Source organism: Thunnus albacares, chromosome 8 (assembly GCF_914725855.1).
Source record: "Thunnus albacares chromosome 8, fThuAlb1.1, whole genome shotgun sequence".
Lineage (NCBI taxonomy): Eukaryota > Metazoa > Chordata > Actinopteri > Scombriformes > Scombridae > Thunnus > Thunnus albacares.
This window is the reverse complement of record NC_058113.1, coordinates 8480947-8497401: the sequence shown is the minus strand read 5'-3', so window position 1 is coordinate 8497401 and position 16455 is coordinate 8480947. Positions and strand designations below refer to the sequence as shown.

Genomic DNA, 16455 nt, shown 5'->3' with positions numbered 1-16455 from the left:
TTGTTTTTCTGATAATTAAAGATCCAGATGTCCGATGGCTAAAATCCTTCATCTGGTTAAAAGATATAGATAAAAATGAACAAGATCTAAAAAGTTTATCAAAAAAATGTGGCTTAAAACTCAATAACAGTTAATTTATGATAGTTTGTCATCTATGATCTGGGAGACTCGAGTTCAAGACCCGGGGTGGGGACCTCCTTCATGAGATAGTTTATTCATAAACACTTAAACACTTTAATATCCTAAAATTAAAAGCATAATAAAAACAAAAACTGGATGGATTTTTACACCTATTTCCACTTTTATTTGAATACAAATACAAATATAAATAATTTTGCTGCCTCAACTCATATAGATACAAACACAAATACTGGGCCCTCTGCACATCCCTAGTACAAACATTACAATGACGCTAACATGAGTTTATCTGTGCATAGGTTGAAGCAATGCAATGTGTTGAACATCTGTATTTACACATTTTGATCACCCGCTGTTCATTTAGGTTCACAATGCCATGGCCACCCCACACTAGCTCTGTGTCCCATCTTGGCCTTCACAGTCAGACACCACTGAATCCAAAACGGCCTGTTTCAGAGAAAGGCTGAACTGAGTTGCTGCATAAAGGGCCAGTATAAGATAAATAAGGAGTTCTTTGAACTGTGAATCATGCAAAGCTACTCTAGTGGAGTCCAAAAATAAAAAATATAGAGCTGGAAATTAGGATAATAAGTCCTCTTTAAAACACAGTGGCTGTATCTTTTACACTGAAAAGTTTCACATCAAAATCAAAACAGATCTCTACACATCAGTCTAAATTATGTGCGGACATATATAAAACACAAAATAAATTCTTGCATAACATCGGCCTCCTTTGAACTGACAGCTAAATCTTCACTGGTGCAGCTGTGTAAGTAAGTAGTCTACGTTCAATCAGGGTTTGACAAGTAATTTTAAGTTAAATACAACTGTGTCTGAAAGGTCAAACAGCTGTTTTAGTTAATTCCCTGAAGAAATAAAAATCATGAAGACAGACAAAGGAACATTTCAAACAAATCCATGACATAAAATGTCCATGTCACCAAATTTCCAATCATAAAACAAAATTGAAAGAATATGTGACTGCTGTACATCTGGGCATTTGTACAAGAAGGCACTTGTGAGGGAGGCTACCAAGAGGTCTATGGCGCCTCTGTACAAGATCCAGGGCTCTCAAGCTGATATGGGAGACTCTGTACAACAACAATTGTTTGCACTTCGCTGCTGTATGCATCAACAGTAGTTTATGGCTGTTGAGAAAATGACATGACATCTAGAGTAGTGTTGGCCAGGAGGCAGGTAGGTGACTCAGAAAAGCACCATCCCATTCCACAGAGACAAGCTGTGGGGATGCTTCTCTACAGTAGCACCTGGAAGGCTTCTGAATGTAGAAGTTATAATAAATGCAACAAAATTGAGAGTCATCCTTGAGGAAAACTTTCTCGCAACTTGGGAGAAATTTAATTCTACAGCAGGCAAAAACCCAAACATAAAACCCAAGCTGAACAGGAAAATAAATTAATTATCCTGAAGTTTCAAAGTGCGGGTTCAGATTTCACTTCAGCATATGGTTTACGTATTGGGATTCTAGGTGTCATAGTGTTACACAGATTTTTCCATATGGTCATGCTCACTAAAATATTGCCAGCAAAATGGCAAAATGACTGGACATGATGTGCTGCTACACATTGTGGTTGAAAGATAAGCTGCAAAGATAAGATGCTCCACCTGCATATTAACACAATATGGGCTGATGCCAACAGAGTTAGAGCCATTTGTGGTTGTTGACACTGACATCACAGTCACCAGCAAAACCATGGGTCAGCAGTGTTATCAGTTAATGACTGAAATGGGGGATTTTTTATTGCAATGAGTATTTGAGAATACTGAAATTATACTGTTCAGTAAAACACCTGTGACAAAACAAATCTTATCGAATAGGGGCTTTGAATCTTGCCTGCTATTATGCTACTCTCAAGAGGATTAATTTGGTTCAGCTGCAGGTTCCTGAGTATTATGCAAAAACTGAAATTGTTGAAAATTAGGGTTAATTATTCCATTTGAGTGCTTGTAATTGCATCCTTTAGACTGAGCAAAAGATATTCAACAGGGTTTCCCTTTCCTTGGCGGAGGATTTTCTACCTAGGTCAAAAAAGTGCGACTCAGTCATCCGTTAAATAGCTGGACACATGCAGTCTTGCACCTTGCTGTGAGAATTCTGTCCTATTTCTCTCAGGAAGAAGCAAAAATATGGTACACATATATTTTTATTTTAAAGTTTGTGGTTGATTTGTTGTTGTGTAACAGACAATATGACCCACAGTTAAAAGCAGAAAATGACCCATTACCTTTCCCAGCATCAGTCAGGGCAGGGAAGCAAAGCCCATTCCTGAAAGAAGGTTAGTATTGCCAGTGATGAGGCAAAAACATGGACCGCAGCATGTGCTGCAACTGTTGCGAGCAGCCCAGATTTAACTGCGGTTTGTGCTGCACCTGAGTATTGACTCTGTGACATGACTACAGATGAAAAATAGCCTCTTAGCCAACTCGGGCACATTTACAGCAATGTTTATTAATTTGCATTGTCCCTGTTAAAGTTATAATCTCGAAGATCTCCATTTCGTGCTCTTTGGCAGCACTATATGGCGATAAGCGGTGATTGCAAGTGTGTTGTTCTTTTGCATAGATAAGGCTTTTATTGTTCTTACAGTAACGTAATGAGTGTAGTTGTCATCAGCTCAAGAACTTCACCTGGTTCACTGTCCTCTGCTCTACTGTGTGTGCAGCACACACATACAAGGAGCCCTCGTTGAAACATGAGTGGAGTTGAGAAGAGAGGATATGGCGCCACCATAAATGCAGCCGAGACTGATTATTTATCTTACTTACCTAATTTATGTGCACCTGTTTCATTCAGCTTAGTGTGAGAGTCTTTACTGTCGTTTGCTGTCATTTATGGCCACACTACTTTGTCTCCTCTCCTCTGCTCTGAGGAGCAGCAAGGGGCGGGGCTCAGCCCTCCCTGTGTGTGCTGCACACACAGCGCAGCAGAGAGACAGTTACTGTACGTGCAGTAAAAGCCTCGCGAGTTAAAGAAAAAGCTTTTAAAAGATAAGCCACTCAACACAAAAGCAAATGAGGAGCAAGTCTGTTGTGTTTGCTCCGCTGATTTGAATACATGGCGGGAAAGTCACCACCTACACCCAATGTGTAATAATCATAATACTGCAAATGCAAGCCGGCCATGGGCTTAATCACCAGTGTGTTACCTCATTTGGGGATAGATAGTGACTTAACAGACATTTATTTAAATGAAATCTTCGAGATTATAACTTTAAACAAACAAATAAATAACTAAATTCCTGCACCAGTGTGGGATGCCCACAACTATGGCTAAATGTTAATCTGTTATGCTTTTGTCTCAAAGCAGTTTTAACACTTTCAATTGTACTTGTTGCTGTGAATATCTGAATTAAATGGATTTGGTCATGCTGTAGTGGTGTGTTCTCAGTGGTGTTGACTGCATCATCCACATACTTTGATAAATATCTGCAGATACTACAGTGTATTATCACAAAAAACTTTAATTGAAGTAAAACACAATGTGTGGAAGTGCTGTTTTAGCAATGAATATGCACACTTGACAGGTCATAAGAGGATACTCATGAGGTATGTTTCTGTCTCAAAGGTCTGCTGTCCATTGTGAGTAACCTAACTCTTGACTGTGAGTCAAATGCATCTCTTGTGTTTAAGCATTTATGTCACACAGACTAGGAGACTAACAGCATTATAATGAACCAGTCTGATACACCTGATTAAATTAAGTCAAATAACCACAATGTGTTATCATGCATGATACAAATTAGAGGCTGCAAATAGACACATTTGGAGCCTCTTTATAATCAGGTTCCAGGAAATAAAGACAGAAAAATAAGTCAAATAAAAAGAAGAAAATAATGATCTTTAGTGTTAGTGTCTGTTGTATGTTCATATCTGATTGCTGTAGGTCACCTGTTTATCTTGCTGCACTTGTTGTCTCTGTCTTATCTTTCTCTCTCTTTCTGCTCTCATGTTGGTGCCTTTTAACTCTCTGCCTCACTCCTGTACTGATAAAAACAGGGATAGTAAAAAACAACTGTAAACTGAGCAACAAACTCTCACTTCCCCACACACAGTCACAAAACAGTCTTAACCTCTTTAACATACAGTATGTAAATAAAAGAAACTCAGAAAATAACTACTGAAATGTAACAAGCATTTTTATCATTCATCATGTTTGCATGTTTACATAACTTAAATTTAATTTAGACTTTATTTCAGTTTTGGGTTGAGCTCAATTTTTAAGAGTCCCAGTAAAACCATTCAAACTATTTCAGCTAAATAAAAGAAATTATTCACCAATTCAAGTTCCTGCAAAAGAGAGGATGCCTCTCAGAAACAGATGACATGATTACTTATATTACTAACTTGCAAACTAACTACAGTGAGGCTGCTTTCAGACAGTTACAAAAATAGACTGTACATAAAGACGGACATAGTGAGGTGTGACCTCACCCATCAGTTTGCATTGCATGCAATGAACCTCTTTATATTTATAATATATTAATAATATATTTTAATTAATTAACATATAACTATATATCTATGTATAAATTTCCCATTACAACTCTGATACAAGCCGGTTCCTGGTGGCAGGTACATGCTGCTAGTGATGAGGCAACAGTGGCCTATGTATAAACAATTACCAGCGCACTTTGCACACTCAGCCATCTGGGAAAGAACTCAAAGGAGCTAATAAGGTGGTTAGTAGATTTGGTCATGCTTTAATTAATGTGTGCCTTCATCATCCACATACTGTATTATGTTACAGTAAGGGATTTTTGTTATTGCACAATACACTGCATTCACTAAGACTGAAGTTATAAAGTTTATTGACCCTTGATTTTTTTTTGATTTTTCAATGTAAATAGCCAACAGTTAATCATTGAATACATTTTTTTCTTGTTAGTGTCATTGCCATTATTGATTTATCACTCACAACATGATGAATTAATCTTGAGGTGTTTAGGTGATGATGTAAATAAATTAATAGATAAACTAAAAACATTTTAGTGTTTATTTTATGCATTAATTGACAGTTTGCTTTATTCATCACACTGTTTAAAATGTTTCAGTCTGTTCTATATATAACAGGGATTTATTAACAACTGGCAACATATGTCAGGACATCAGTGATACCATTGCAGCAATGTTATGAGAAATTAAAAGCTTGAACATCAGCTGTCATTTTCATTTTTTATGTTAAACATTCCCTGTCTTTAGGAATTTCCTATAACTATCACTGATCAGTCATTTTTTCATTTTCTTTATGACATGAACCAAGCAAGTGGTTCAGCAAGGTATTCAGTAGAAGAGGCAGAGTGAAGTACAGTAAGGGATTTTTGTTATTGCACAATATACTGCATTCACTAAGAATGAAGTTATAAAGTTTATTGACCCTTGATTTTTGTTCAATGTAAATAGCCCACAGTTAATCATTGAATACAGTTTTTCCTTTTTAGTGTCATTGCCATTATTGATTTATCACTCACAACATGATGAATTAATCTTGAGGTGTTTAGGTGATGATGTAAATAAATAAATAATGTCAGGACATCAGTGATACTATTGCAGCAATGTTATGAGAAATTAAAAGCTTTAATATCAGCTGTCATTTTCATTTTGTGTGTCAAACATGTTCAGTTTTTCATTATATGTTACATGAAGTTGCTTTGAAGTACAGATTAAGTAAAAGCATAAATGCATAAATGGCGAAAGGAAAAGTTAATATAAATGTATTGTCAAAACAAAGAACTTTCTATTTCCTATCTTTGGGAATTTCCTATAACCATCACTCAAGGAGTGATGCAAACCTTTTCCCGGAAGCAGGTACATGCTGTCAATAGTGAAGCAACAGATGCTCAAGCGAGTATAAATACCAGCACATTTAGCACACTCAACATCAGACAGGTGAAAAGAGCTGACAAGATCAGGATCTGAAGAAATCTTGGTGCAACTTAAACCACTCACACACTCTGAAGATGAAGACGTTCAGTGTTGCAATTGCAGTGGCCATCATGCTCACCTTCATCTTCCTTCAGGAGAGCTCTGCTGTCCCAGTCACCGGAGTGAGTAACAATATAATTAACACTAGTTCGATTTTCTTATTACATCTGATGTTTTGTCAGAAAGCTAAGATGTGATTCCTGCTGTAAACATGTGAAATTCTTTAACAGGAACAAGAGCTGGAAGAAGCGATGAGCAATGACAGTCCAGTTGCTGTACATGAAGAGACATCTGTGGAATCATGGAAGGTATGTTAAGTTTACTGAATGACTTTGGTCAAATACATTGAGCTAATTCAAATTTAAGTGGATGTGCTTTGCCTACAAAGTGCAATGATGCACTCCACAGAAGAAGATGAGCAGAGTCAGAGATAATGCTGGAGATAAACACCTCGCTCATGTCTCTTTTCTTTCACACAGATGCCGTATAACAGACAGAAACGTGGCATTAAGTGTCGCTTTTGCTGCGGCTGCTGCACCCCCGGTATCTGCGGAGTGTGCTGCAGATTCTGAAGATTCCTGCACCAACAACCACTAAATAATCATTTATGTGTTTTTGTCTAAAATTGTATTTATGGCATGTAAACATGTAAAGATGTTACTAGGTGTGGTCATACTTTAGTTATTGTGCGCTGTAAATTCATTATTGACATACAGGTATTACACTAAATATCTGCAAATACTGAAATGTGTGATCAATAAATTGTTAGGTTGCTATAATTAAGTGTTTCAAAGTGTTGTTTCAATTATGAATATTATTTACAGTCATATTGCTACTCTTTCTCTACACTCAAATACTCTAAAATACACAATAGTGATTCCATCTATGGCTGTCTCATGAAAGCATACATCTGATATGTTTTTGCACACTTGATATGTTTCCTGCAATATTAGTAATTCTCTGACTCTTTTAACACAAATGGTACAAATATTTTCCTACAATAACTGGCCTACTAGAAGTATTTTATTTTAGTTCTGTGTGTAGATCATTTAGATTTATTTTTCGAGTTTGGAAGCAAGCTTGACTTTCTGACTACACATGTTGACTGATAGAAGCCTTTATAAATCAATTCAACAAATTTAGCTAAGTATAAAGCAAGCCAACTACTGATGAGATAGAAAACGGCATTCTTGATCAGCTAGTGGCAGTAAGTAACACCTTAATAAATTCCACAGTTTCACACATTAACAAAAAACCCAAATCCTCTGATTGTTGATATCATTAATTAGCAAACTAACTGCTGTGATGTAGCAAGCTGATATCAGACTAAAGTTACAACACAGCTACTGTCAATAAGGGACACCAACCTGCAACAGCTCCATCAAGCTCTTGTTGCTCAATATGCTGATGATGACAGCTGGGTCTGTTTCTTTTTGAAAAAGGTTTATGGCCATGACTGAAAGAGCAGTAACAATCTTGGTGGACAAACTAAGCAGACTTGAGGGCTAACAAGCTGCTGTTTTAGAGCAAAGAGTGCACCACTTCTGTTCTGTCAGGTGTTTAATATGAAAATTCTGTTCTAAACTCTTCTGTCACAGCTAGAGAGAGATATAGAGACAGAGAGAGGTGAGTGGCAAATGGTGGCAAACAGCTGAGGCTGGTGGGAATGTCATTCATTTTGCAGGTATTCAATTATAAATCAACGTATTGAAATGTTGACCTAATGATGTTGCTACATGAAAAGTCAGGTATCACAATTATCTAACATTAAACTTTAAGAAATATTGCGACAATAGTCCAACTCAGTGTGAGTCCTGATGCAGGGCAGAGCAGCAGATGAGCAAACTGTCAATCACAGCTGTCAATGTCTACATAGTAGACTTCAAAGCTACTATAAGTCTTCATATCATATTAACAGAGCAATCATTTCCAAAATGACCATCAGCACACTCATTAGAGGGTTCGAATTTAGTGATTGAGACCATAATGACTGGTTAAAAACATTGCACTTGCATTGGCTTCAGCCTCAAGGCCTGGTAGTTGCCACTTGCCTAAATCCCAGAAGCTGTGGAACCAGACATGGTACTGTTGTTGACACTGTTGTGGTCACCGTAACCAAGCACAGTGTTCAAGAAGGTTTTCAGTAAAGGAGGCAGAGTGTGGTACAGTAAGGGATTTTTGTTATTGCACAACATACTTAGTCAATCATTAAATACTTTTTTCCATCTTAGTGTCATTGTCATTATTGATTTATTAACAACAGGCAACATATGTCAGGACATCAGTAATGTTATTGCAGTAATGTTATTAGGAAATAAAAGCTTTAACATCGGCTGTCATCTTCATTTTTTATGTTAAACATTCCCTATCTTTAGGAATTTCCTATAACTATCACTCAAGGAGTGATGCAAACCCTTCCCAGAGGCAGGTACATGCTGTCAGTGCTGATAAGTCATTTTTTCATTATCTTTATGACATGAACCAAGCAAGTGATTCAGCAAGGTTGTCAGTAAAAGAAGCAGAGTGAAGTAGAGTAAGGGATTTTTGTTAATGCACCAGATACTGCATTGACTAAGACTAACATTATAAAGTTTATTGACCCTTGATTTTTTTTTTGATTTTTCAATGTAAATAGCCAACAATTAATTATTAAATACATTTTTTCCTTGTTAGTGTCATTGCCATTATTGATTTATCACTCACAACATGATGAATTAATCTTGAGGTGTTTAGGTGATGATGTAAATAAATAAATAAATAAATAGATAGATAGATAATCTAAAAGCATTTAGTGTTTATTTTATGCATTAATTGACAGTTTGCTTTATTCATCACACTGTTTAAAATGTTTCAGTGTGTTATACACATAACAGGGATTTATTAACAACTGGCAACATATGTCAGGACATCAGTGATACTATTGCAGCAATGTTATGAGAAATTAAAAGCTTGAACATCAGCTGTCATTTTCATTTTGTATGTCAAACGTTCAGTTCTTCATTATATGTTACATGAAGTTGCTTTGAAGTACAGATTAAGTAAAAGCATAAATGCATAAACAATGAGAGGAAAAGTTAATGATTGATTTGATATTGAGGAACAGACAGTGAAAACAAAGAACTTTCTATTTCCTATCTTTGGGAATTTCCTATAACCATCACTCAAGGAGTGATGCAAACCTTTTCCTGGAAGCAGGTACATGCTGTCAATAGTGAAGCAACAGATGCTCAAGCGAGTATAAATACCAGCACATTTAGCACACTCAACATCAGACAGGTGAAAAGAGCTGACAAGATCAGGATCTGAAGAAATCTTGGTGCAACTTAAACCACTCACACACTCTGAAGATGAAGACGTTCAGTGTTGCAATTGCAGTGGCCATCATGCTCACCTTCATCTTCCTTCAGGAGAGTTCTGCTGTCCCAGTCACTGGAGTGAGTAACAATAATTAACACTAGTTCGATTTTCTTATTACATCTGATGTTTTGTCAGAAAGCTAAGATGTGATTCCTGCTGTAAACATGTGAAATTCTTTAACAGGAACAAGAGCTAGAAGAAGTGATGAGCAATGACAGTCCAGTTGCTGTACATGAAGAGACATCTGTGGAATCATGGAAGGTATGTTAAGTTTACTGAATGACTTTGGTCAAATACATTGAGCTAATTCAAATGTAAGTGGATGTGCTTTGCCTACAAAGTGCAATGATGCACTCCACAGAAGAAGATGAGCAGAGTCAGAGATAATGCTGGAGATAAACACCTCGCTCATGTCTCTTTTCTTTCACACAGATGCCGTATAACAGACAGAAACGTGGCATTAAGTGTCGCTTTTGCTGTGGCTGCTGCACCCCCGGTATCTGCGGAGTGTGCTGCAGATTCTGAAGATTCCTGCACCAACAACCACTAAATAATCATTTATGTGTTTTTGTCTAAAATTGTATTTATGGCATGTAAACATGTAAAGATGTTACTAGGTGTGGTCATACTTTAGTTATTGTGTGCTGTAAATTCATTATTGACATACAGGTATTACACTAAATATCTGCAAATACTGAAATGTGTGATCAATAAATTGTTAGGTTGCTATAATTAAGTGTTTCAAAGTGTTGTTTTAATTATGAATATAATTGACAGTCATATTGCTACTCTTTCTCTACACTCAAATACTCTAAAATACACAATAGTGATTCCATCTACGGCTGTCTCATGAAAGCATACATCTGATATGTTTTTGCACACTTGATATGTTTCCTGCAATATTAGTAATTCTCTGACTCTTTTAACACAAATGGTACAAATATTTTCCTACAATAACTGGCATACTAGAAGTATTTTATTTTAGTTGCGTGTGTAGATCATTTAGATTTATTTTTCAAGTTTGGAAGCAAGCTTGACTTTCTGACTACACATGTTGACTGATAGAAGCCTTTATAAATCAATTCAACAAATTTAGCTAAGTATAAAGCAAGCCAACTACTGATGAGATAGAAAAAGGCGTTCTTGATTAGCTAGTGGCAGTAAGTAGCACCTTAATAAATTCCACAGTTTCACACATTAACAAGAAACCCAAATCCTCTGATTGTTGATATCATTAATTAGCAAACTAACTGCTGTGATGTAGCAAGCTGATATCAGACTAAAGTTACATCACAGCTTCTGTCAATAAGGGACACCAACCTGCAACAGCTCCATCAAGCTCTTGCTGCTCAATATGCTGATGATGACAGCTGGGTCTGTTTCTTTTTGAAAAAGGTTTATGGCCATGACTGAAAGAGCAGTAACAATCTTGGTGGACAAACTAAGCAGACTTGAGGGCTAACAAGCTGCTGTTTTAGAGCAAAGAGTGCACCACTTCTGTTCTGTCAGGTGTTTAATCTGAAAATTCTGTTCTAAACTCTTCTGTCAAAGCTAGAGAGAGATATAGAGACAGAGAGAGGTGAGTGGCAAATGGTGGCAAACAGCTGAGGCTGGTGGGAATGTCATTCATTTTGCAGGTATTTGATTATAAATCAAAGTATTGAAATGTTGACCTCATGATGTTGCTACATGAAAAGTCAAGTATCACAATTATCTAACATTAAACTTTAAGAAATATTGCGACAATAGTCCAACTCAGTGTGAGTCTTGATGCAGGGCAGAGCAGCAGATGAGCAAACTGTCAATCACAGCTGTCAATGTCTACATAGCAGACTTCAAAGCTACTATAAGTCTTCATATCATATTAACAGAGCAATCATTTCCAAAATGACCATCAGCACACTCATTAGAGGGCTCGAATTTAGTGATTGAGACCATAATGACTGGTTAAAAACATTGCACTTGCATTGGCTTCAGCCTCAAGGCCTGGTAGTTGCCACTTGCCTAAATCCCAGAAGCTGTGGAACCAGACATGGTACTGTTGTTGACACTGTTGTTGTGGTCATTGTAACCAAGCACAGTGTTCAACAAGGTTTTCAGTAAAAGAGGCAGAGTGTGGTACAGTAAGGGATTTTTGTTATTGCACAATATACTGCATTCACTAAGACTGAAGTTATAAAGTTTATTGACCCTTGATTTTTTTTTTTTGATTTTTCAATGTAAATAGCCAACAGTTAATTATTAAATACATGTTTTCCTTGTTAGTGTCATTGGCATTATTGATTTATCACTCACAACATGATGAATTTATCTTGAGGTGTTTAGGTGATGATGCAAATAAATAAATAAATAAATAAATAGATAGATAATCTAAAAACATTTTAGTGTTTATTTTATGCATTAATTGACAGTTTGCTTTATTCATCACACTGTTTAAAATGTTTCAGTCTGTTATATATATAACAGGGATTTATTAACAATTGGCAACATATGTCAGGACATCAGTGATATTATTGCAGCAATGTTATTATAAATTAAAAGCTTTAAAAAAAAATCAGCTGTCATTTTCATTTTGTATGTCAAACATGTTCAGTTCTTCATTATATGTTACATGAAGTTGCTTTGAAGTACAGATTAAGTAAAAGCATAAATGCATAAATGGCGAAAGGAAAAGTTAATATAAATGTATTGTCAAAACAAAGAACTTTCTATTTCCTATCTTTGGGAATTTCCTATAACCATCACTCAAGGAGTGATGCAAACCTTTTCCCGGAAGCAGGTACATACTGTCAGTGATGAAGCAACAGATGCTCAAGCGAGTATAAATACCAGCACATTTAGCACACTCAACATCAGACAGGTGAAAAGAGCTGACAAGATCAGGATCTGAAGAAATCTTGGTGCAACTTAAACCACTCACACACTCTGAAGATGAAGACGTTCAGTGTTGCAATTGCAGTGGCCATCATGCTCACCTTCATCTTCCTTCAGGAGAGTTCTGCTGTCCCAGTCACCGGAGTGAGTAACAATATAATAAACACTAGTTCGATTTTCTTATTGCATCTAATGTTTTGTCAGAAAGCTAAGATGTGATTCCTGCTGTAAACATGTGAAATTCTTTAACAGGAACAAGAGCTGGAAGAAGCGATGAGCAATGACAGTCCAGTTGCTGTACATGAAGAGACATCTGTGGAATCATGGAAGGTATGTTAAGTTTACTGAATGACTTTGGTCAAATACATTGAGCTAATTCAAATGTAAGTGGATGTGCTTTGCCTACAAAGTGCAATGATGCACTCCACAGAAGAAGATGAGCAGAGTCAGAGATAATGCTGGAGATGAACACCTCGCTCATGTCTCTTTTCTTTCACACAGATGCCGTATAACAGACAGAAACGTGGCATTAAGTGTCGCTTTTGCTGCGGCTGCTGCACCCCCGGTATCTGCGGAGTGTGCTGCAGATTCTGAAGATTCCTGCACCAACAACCACTAAATAATCATTTATGTGTTTTTGTCTAAAATTGTATTTATGGCATGTAAACATGTAAAGATGTTACTAGGTGTGGTCATACTTTAGTTATTGTGCGCTGTAAATTCATTATTGACATACAGGTATTACACTAAATATCTGCAAATACTGAAATGTGTGATCAATAAATTGTTAGGTTGCTATAATTAAGTGTTTCAAAGTGTTGTTTTAATTATGAATATTATTTACAGTCATATTGCTACTCTTTCTCTACACTCAAATACTCTAAAATACACAATAGTGATTCCATCTATGGCTGTCTCATGAAAGCGTACATCTGATATGTTTTTGCACACTTGATATGTTTCCTGCAATATGAGTAATTCTCTGACTCTTTTAACACAAATGGTACAAATATTTTCCTACAATAACTGGCCTACTAGAAGTATTTTATTTTAGTTCTGTGTGTAGATCATTTAGATTTATTTTTCAAGTTTGGAAGCAAGCTTGACTTTCTGACCACACATGTTGACTGATAGAAGCCGTTATAAATCAATTCAACAAATTTAGCTAAGTATAAAGCAAGCCAACTAATGACGAGATAGAAAAAGGCGTTCTTGATTAGCTAGTGGCAGTAAGTAACACCTTAATAAATTCCACAGTTTCACACATTAACAAAAAACCCAAATCCTCTGATTGTTGATATCATTAATTAGCAAACTAACTGCTGTGATGTAGCAAGCTGATATCAGACTAAAGTTACATCACAGCTACTGTCAATAAGGGACACCAACCTGCAACAGCTCCATCAAGCTCTTGCTGCTCAATATGCTGATGATGACAGCTGGGTCTGTTTCTTTTTGAAAAAGGTTTATGGCCATGACTGAAAGAGCAGTAACAATCTTGGTGGACAAACTAAGCAGACTTGAGGGCTAACAAGCTGCTGTTTTAGAGCAAAGAGTGCACCACTTCTGTTCTGTCAGGTGTTTAATATGAAAATTCTGTTCTAAACTCTTCTGTCACAGCTAGAGAGAGATATAGAGACAGAGAGAGGTGAGTGGCAAATGGTGGCAAACAGCTGAGGCTGGTGGGAATGTCATTCATTTTGCAGGCATTTGATAATAAATCAAAATATTAAAATGTTGACCTAATGATGTTGTTACATAAAAAGTATCACAATTATCTAACATTAAACTTTAGGAAATATTGCGACAATAGTCCAACTCAGTGTGAGTCTTGATGCAGGGCAGAGCAGCAGATGAGCAAACTGTCAATCACAGCTGTCAATGTCTACATAGCAGACTTCAAAGCTACTATAAGTCTTCATATCATATTAACAGAGCAATCATTTCCAAAATGACCATCAGCACACTCATTAGAGGGCTCGAATTCAGTGATTGAGACCATAATGACCGGTTAAAAACATTGCACTTGCATTGGCTTCAGCCTCAAGGCCTGGTAGTTGCCACTTGCCTAAATCCCAGAAGCTGTGGAACCAGACATGGTACTGTTGTTGACACTGATGTTGTGGTCATTGTAACCAAGCACAGTGTTCAACAAGGTTTTCAGTAAAAGAGGCAGAGTGTGGTACAGTAAGGGATTTTTGTTATTGCACAACATACTTAGTCAATCATTAAACACTTTTTTCCATCTTAGTGTCATTGTCATTATTGATTTATTAACAACAGGCAACATATGTCAGGACATCAGTAATGTTATTGCAGTAATGTTATTAGGAAATAAAAGCTTTAACATCGGCTGTCATCTTCATTTTTTATGTTAAACATTCCCTATCTTTAGGAATTTCCTATAACTATCACTCAAGGAGTGATGCAAACCCTTCCCAGAGGCAGGTACATGCTGTCAGTGCTGATAAGTCATTTTTTCATTATCTTTATGACATGAACCAAGCAAGTGGTTCAGCAAGGTTGTCAGTAAAAGAAGCAGAGTGAAGTACAGTAAGGGATTTTTGTTAATGCACCAGATACTGCATTGACTAAGACTGACATTATAAAGTTTATTGACCCTTGATTTTTTTTTTGATTTTTCAATGTAAATAGCCAACAATTAATTATTAAATACATTTTTTCCTTGTTAGTGTCATTGCCATTATTGATTCATCACTCACAACATGATGAATTAATCTTGAGGTGTTTAGGTGATGATGCAAATAAATAAATAAATAAATAAATAGATAGATAATCTAAAAACATTTTAGTGTTTATTTTATGCATTAATAGACAGTTTTCTTTATTCATCACACTGTTTAAAATGTTTCAGTGTGTTATATATATAACAGGGATTTATTAACAATTGGCAACATATGTCAGGACATCAGTGATACTATTGCAGCAGTGTTATTATAAATTAAAAGCTTGAACATCAGCTGTCATTTTCATTTTGTATGTCAAACGTTCAGTTCTTCATTATCTGTTACATGAAGTTGCTTTGAAGTACAGATTAAGTAAAAGCATAAATGCATAAACAATGAGAGGAAAAGTTAATGATTGATTTGATATTGAGGAACAGACAGTCAAATAAAGAACTTTCTATTTCCTATCTTTGGGAATTTTCTATAACCATCACTCAAGGAGTGATGCAAACCTTTTCCCGGAAGCAGGTACATACTGTCAGTGATGAAGCAACAGATGCTCAAGCGAGTATAAATACCAGCACATTTAGCACACTCAACATCAGACAGGTGAAAAGAGCTGACAAGATCAGGATCTGAAGAAATCTTGGTGCAACTTAAACCACTCACACACTCTGAAGATGAAGACGTTCAGTGTTGCAGTTGCAGTGGCCATCATGCTCACCTTCATCTTCCTTCAGGAGAGTTCTGCTGTCCCAGTCACCGGAGTGAGTAACAATATAATTAACACTAGTTCGATTTTCTTATTGCATCTAATGTTTTGTCAGAAAGCTAAGATGTGATTCCTGCTGTAAACATGTGAAATTCTTTAACAGGAACAAGAGCTGGAAGAAGTGATGAGCAATGACAGTCCAGTTGCTGTACATGAAGAGACATCTGTGGAATCATGGAAGGTATGTTAAGTTTACTGAATGACTTTGGTCAAATACATTGAGCTAATTCAAATGTAAGTGGATGTGCTTTGCCTACAAAGTGCAATGATGCACTCCACAGAAGAAGATGAGCAGAGTCAGAGATAATGCTGGAGATAAACACCTCGCTCATGTCTCTTTTCTTTCACACAGATGCCGTATAACAGACAGAAACGTGGCATTAAGTGTCGCTTTTGCTGCGGCTGCTGCACCCCCGGTATCTGCGGAGTGTGCTGCAGATTCTGAAGATTCCTGCACCAACAACCACTAAATAATCATTTATGTGTTTTTGTCTAAAATTGTATTTATGGCATGTAAACATGTAAAGATGTTACTAGGTGTGGTCATACTTTAGTTATTGTGCGCTGTAAATTCATTATTGACATACAGGTATTACACTAAATATCTGCAAATACTGAAATGTGTGATCAATAAATTGTTAGGTTGCTATAATTAAGTGTTTCAAAGTGTTGTTTTAATTATGA

At 36.4% G+C, this 16455-nt stretch overlaps 4 protein-coding genes across 4 annotated transcripts; all 4 read left to right on the top strand.

Annotated features, from left to right (window-relative positions):
* The first annotated feature begins 5951 nt into the window (after positions 1–5951).
* LOC122987457 (hepcidin-like) lies at positions 5952–6854 on the top strand. Its single transcript, XM_044359352.1, has 3 exons — positions 5952–6203; positions 6312–6389; positions 6561–6854. The coding sequence occupies exons 1-3, from the start codon at positions 6117–6119 to the stop codon at positions 6651–6653; spliced, it is 258 nt and encodes an 85-aa protein (XP_044215287.1). The 5' UTR covers positions 5952–6116; the 3' UTR covers positions 6654–6854.
* Positions 6855–9335: 2481 nt separating this feature from the next.
* LOC122987492 (hepcidin-like) lies at positions 9336–10167 on the top strand. The gene is made up of 3 exons (XM_044359397.1): positions 9336–9515; positions 9622–9699; positions 9871–10167. Exons 1-3 carry the CDS (start codon positions 9429–9431, stop codon positions 9961–9963), a joined length of 258 nt encoding a protein of 85 aa, XP_044215332.1. The 5' UTR covers positions 9336–9428; the 3' UTR covers positions 9964–10167.
* Positions 10168–12281: 2114 nt separating this feature from the next.
* On the top strand, positions 12282–13107 carry LOC122987459 (hepcidin-like). The gene is made up of 3 exons (XM_044359354.1): positions 12282–12456; positions 12565–12642; positions 12814–13107. The coding sequence occupies exons 1-3, from the start codon at positions 12370–12372 to the stop codon at positions 12904–12906; spliced, it is 258 nt and encodes an 85-aa protein (XP_044215289.1). The 5' UTR covers positions 12282–12369; the 3' UTR covers positions 12907–13107.
* Positions 13108–15591: 2484 nt separating this feature from the next.
* On the top strand, positions 15592–16417 carry LOC122987455 (hepcidin-like). Its single transcript, XM_044359349.1, has 3 exons — positions 15592–15766; positions 15875–15952; positions 16124–16417. Exons 1-3 carry the CDS (start codon positions 15680–15682, stop codon positions 16214–16216), a joined length of 258 nt encoding a protein of 85 aa, XP_044215284.1. The 5' UTR covers positions 15592–15679; the 3' UTR covers positions 16217–16417.
* Positions 16418–16455: the final 38 nt, after the last annotated feature.

Excerpts from the sequence above, each read along its gene's own strand:
- LOC122987457 (XM_044359352.1), top strand. The coding sequence starts at position 6,117 with ATGAAGACGTTCAGTGTTGCAATTGCAGTGGCCATCATGCTCACCTTC. Across the intron at positions 6,204-6,311 it reads CTGCTGTCCCAGTCACCGGA|GAACAAGAGCTGGAAGAAGC; the intron begins GTGAGTAACAAT and ends ATTCTTTAACAG. Across the intron at positions 6,390-6,560 it reads CATCTGTGGAATCATGGAAG|ATGCCGTATAACAGACAGAA; the intron begins GTATGTTAAGTT and ends TCTTTCACACAG.
- LOC122987492 (XM_044359397.1), top strand. The coding sequence starts at position 9,429 with ATGAAGACGTTCAGTGTTGCAATTGCAGTGGCCATCATGCTCACCTTC. Across the intron at positions 9,516-9,621 it reads CTGCTGTCCCAGTCACTGGA|GAACAAGAGCTAGAAGAAGT; the intron begins GTGAGTAACAAT and ends ATTCTTTAACAG. Across the intron at positions 9,700-9,870 it reads CATCTGTGGAATCATGGAAG|ATGCCGTATAACAGACAGAA; the intron begins GTATGTTAAGTT and ends TCTTTCACACAG.
- LOC122987459 (XM_044359354.1), top strand. The coding sequence starts at position 12,370 with ATGAAGACGTTCAGTGTTGCAATTGCAGTGGCCATCATGCTCACCTTC. Across the intron at positions 12,457-12,564 it reads CTGCTGTCCCAGTCACCGGA|GAACAAGAGCTGGAAGAAGC; the intron begins GTGAGTAACAAT and ends ATTCTTTAACAG. Across the intron at positions 12,643-12,813 it reads CATCTGTGGAATCATGGAAG|ATGCCGTATAACAGACAGAA; the intron begins GTATGTTAAGTT and ends TCTTTCACACAG.
- LOC122987455 (XM_044359349.1), top strand. The coding sequence starts at position 15,680 with ATGAAGACGTTCAGTGTTGCAGTTGCAGTGGCCATCATGCTCACCTTC. Across the intron at positions 15,767-15,874 it reads CTGCTGTCCCAGTCACCGGA|GAACAAGAGCTGGAAGAAGT; the intron begins GTGAGTAACAAT and ends ATTCTTTAACAG. Across the intron at positions 15,953-16,123 it reads CATCTGTGGAATCATGGAAG|ATGCCGTATAACAGACAGAA; the intron begins GTATGTTAAGTT and ends TCTTTCACACAG.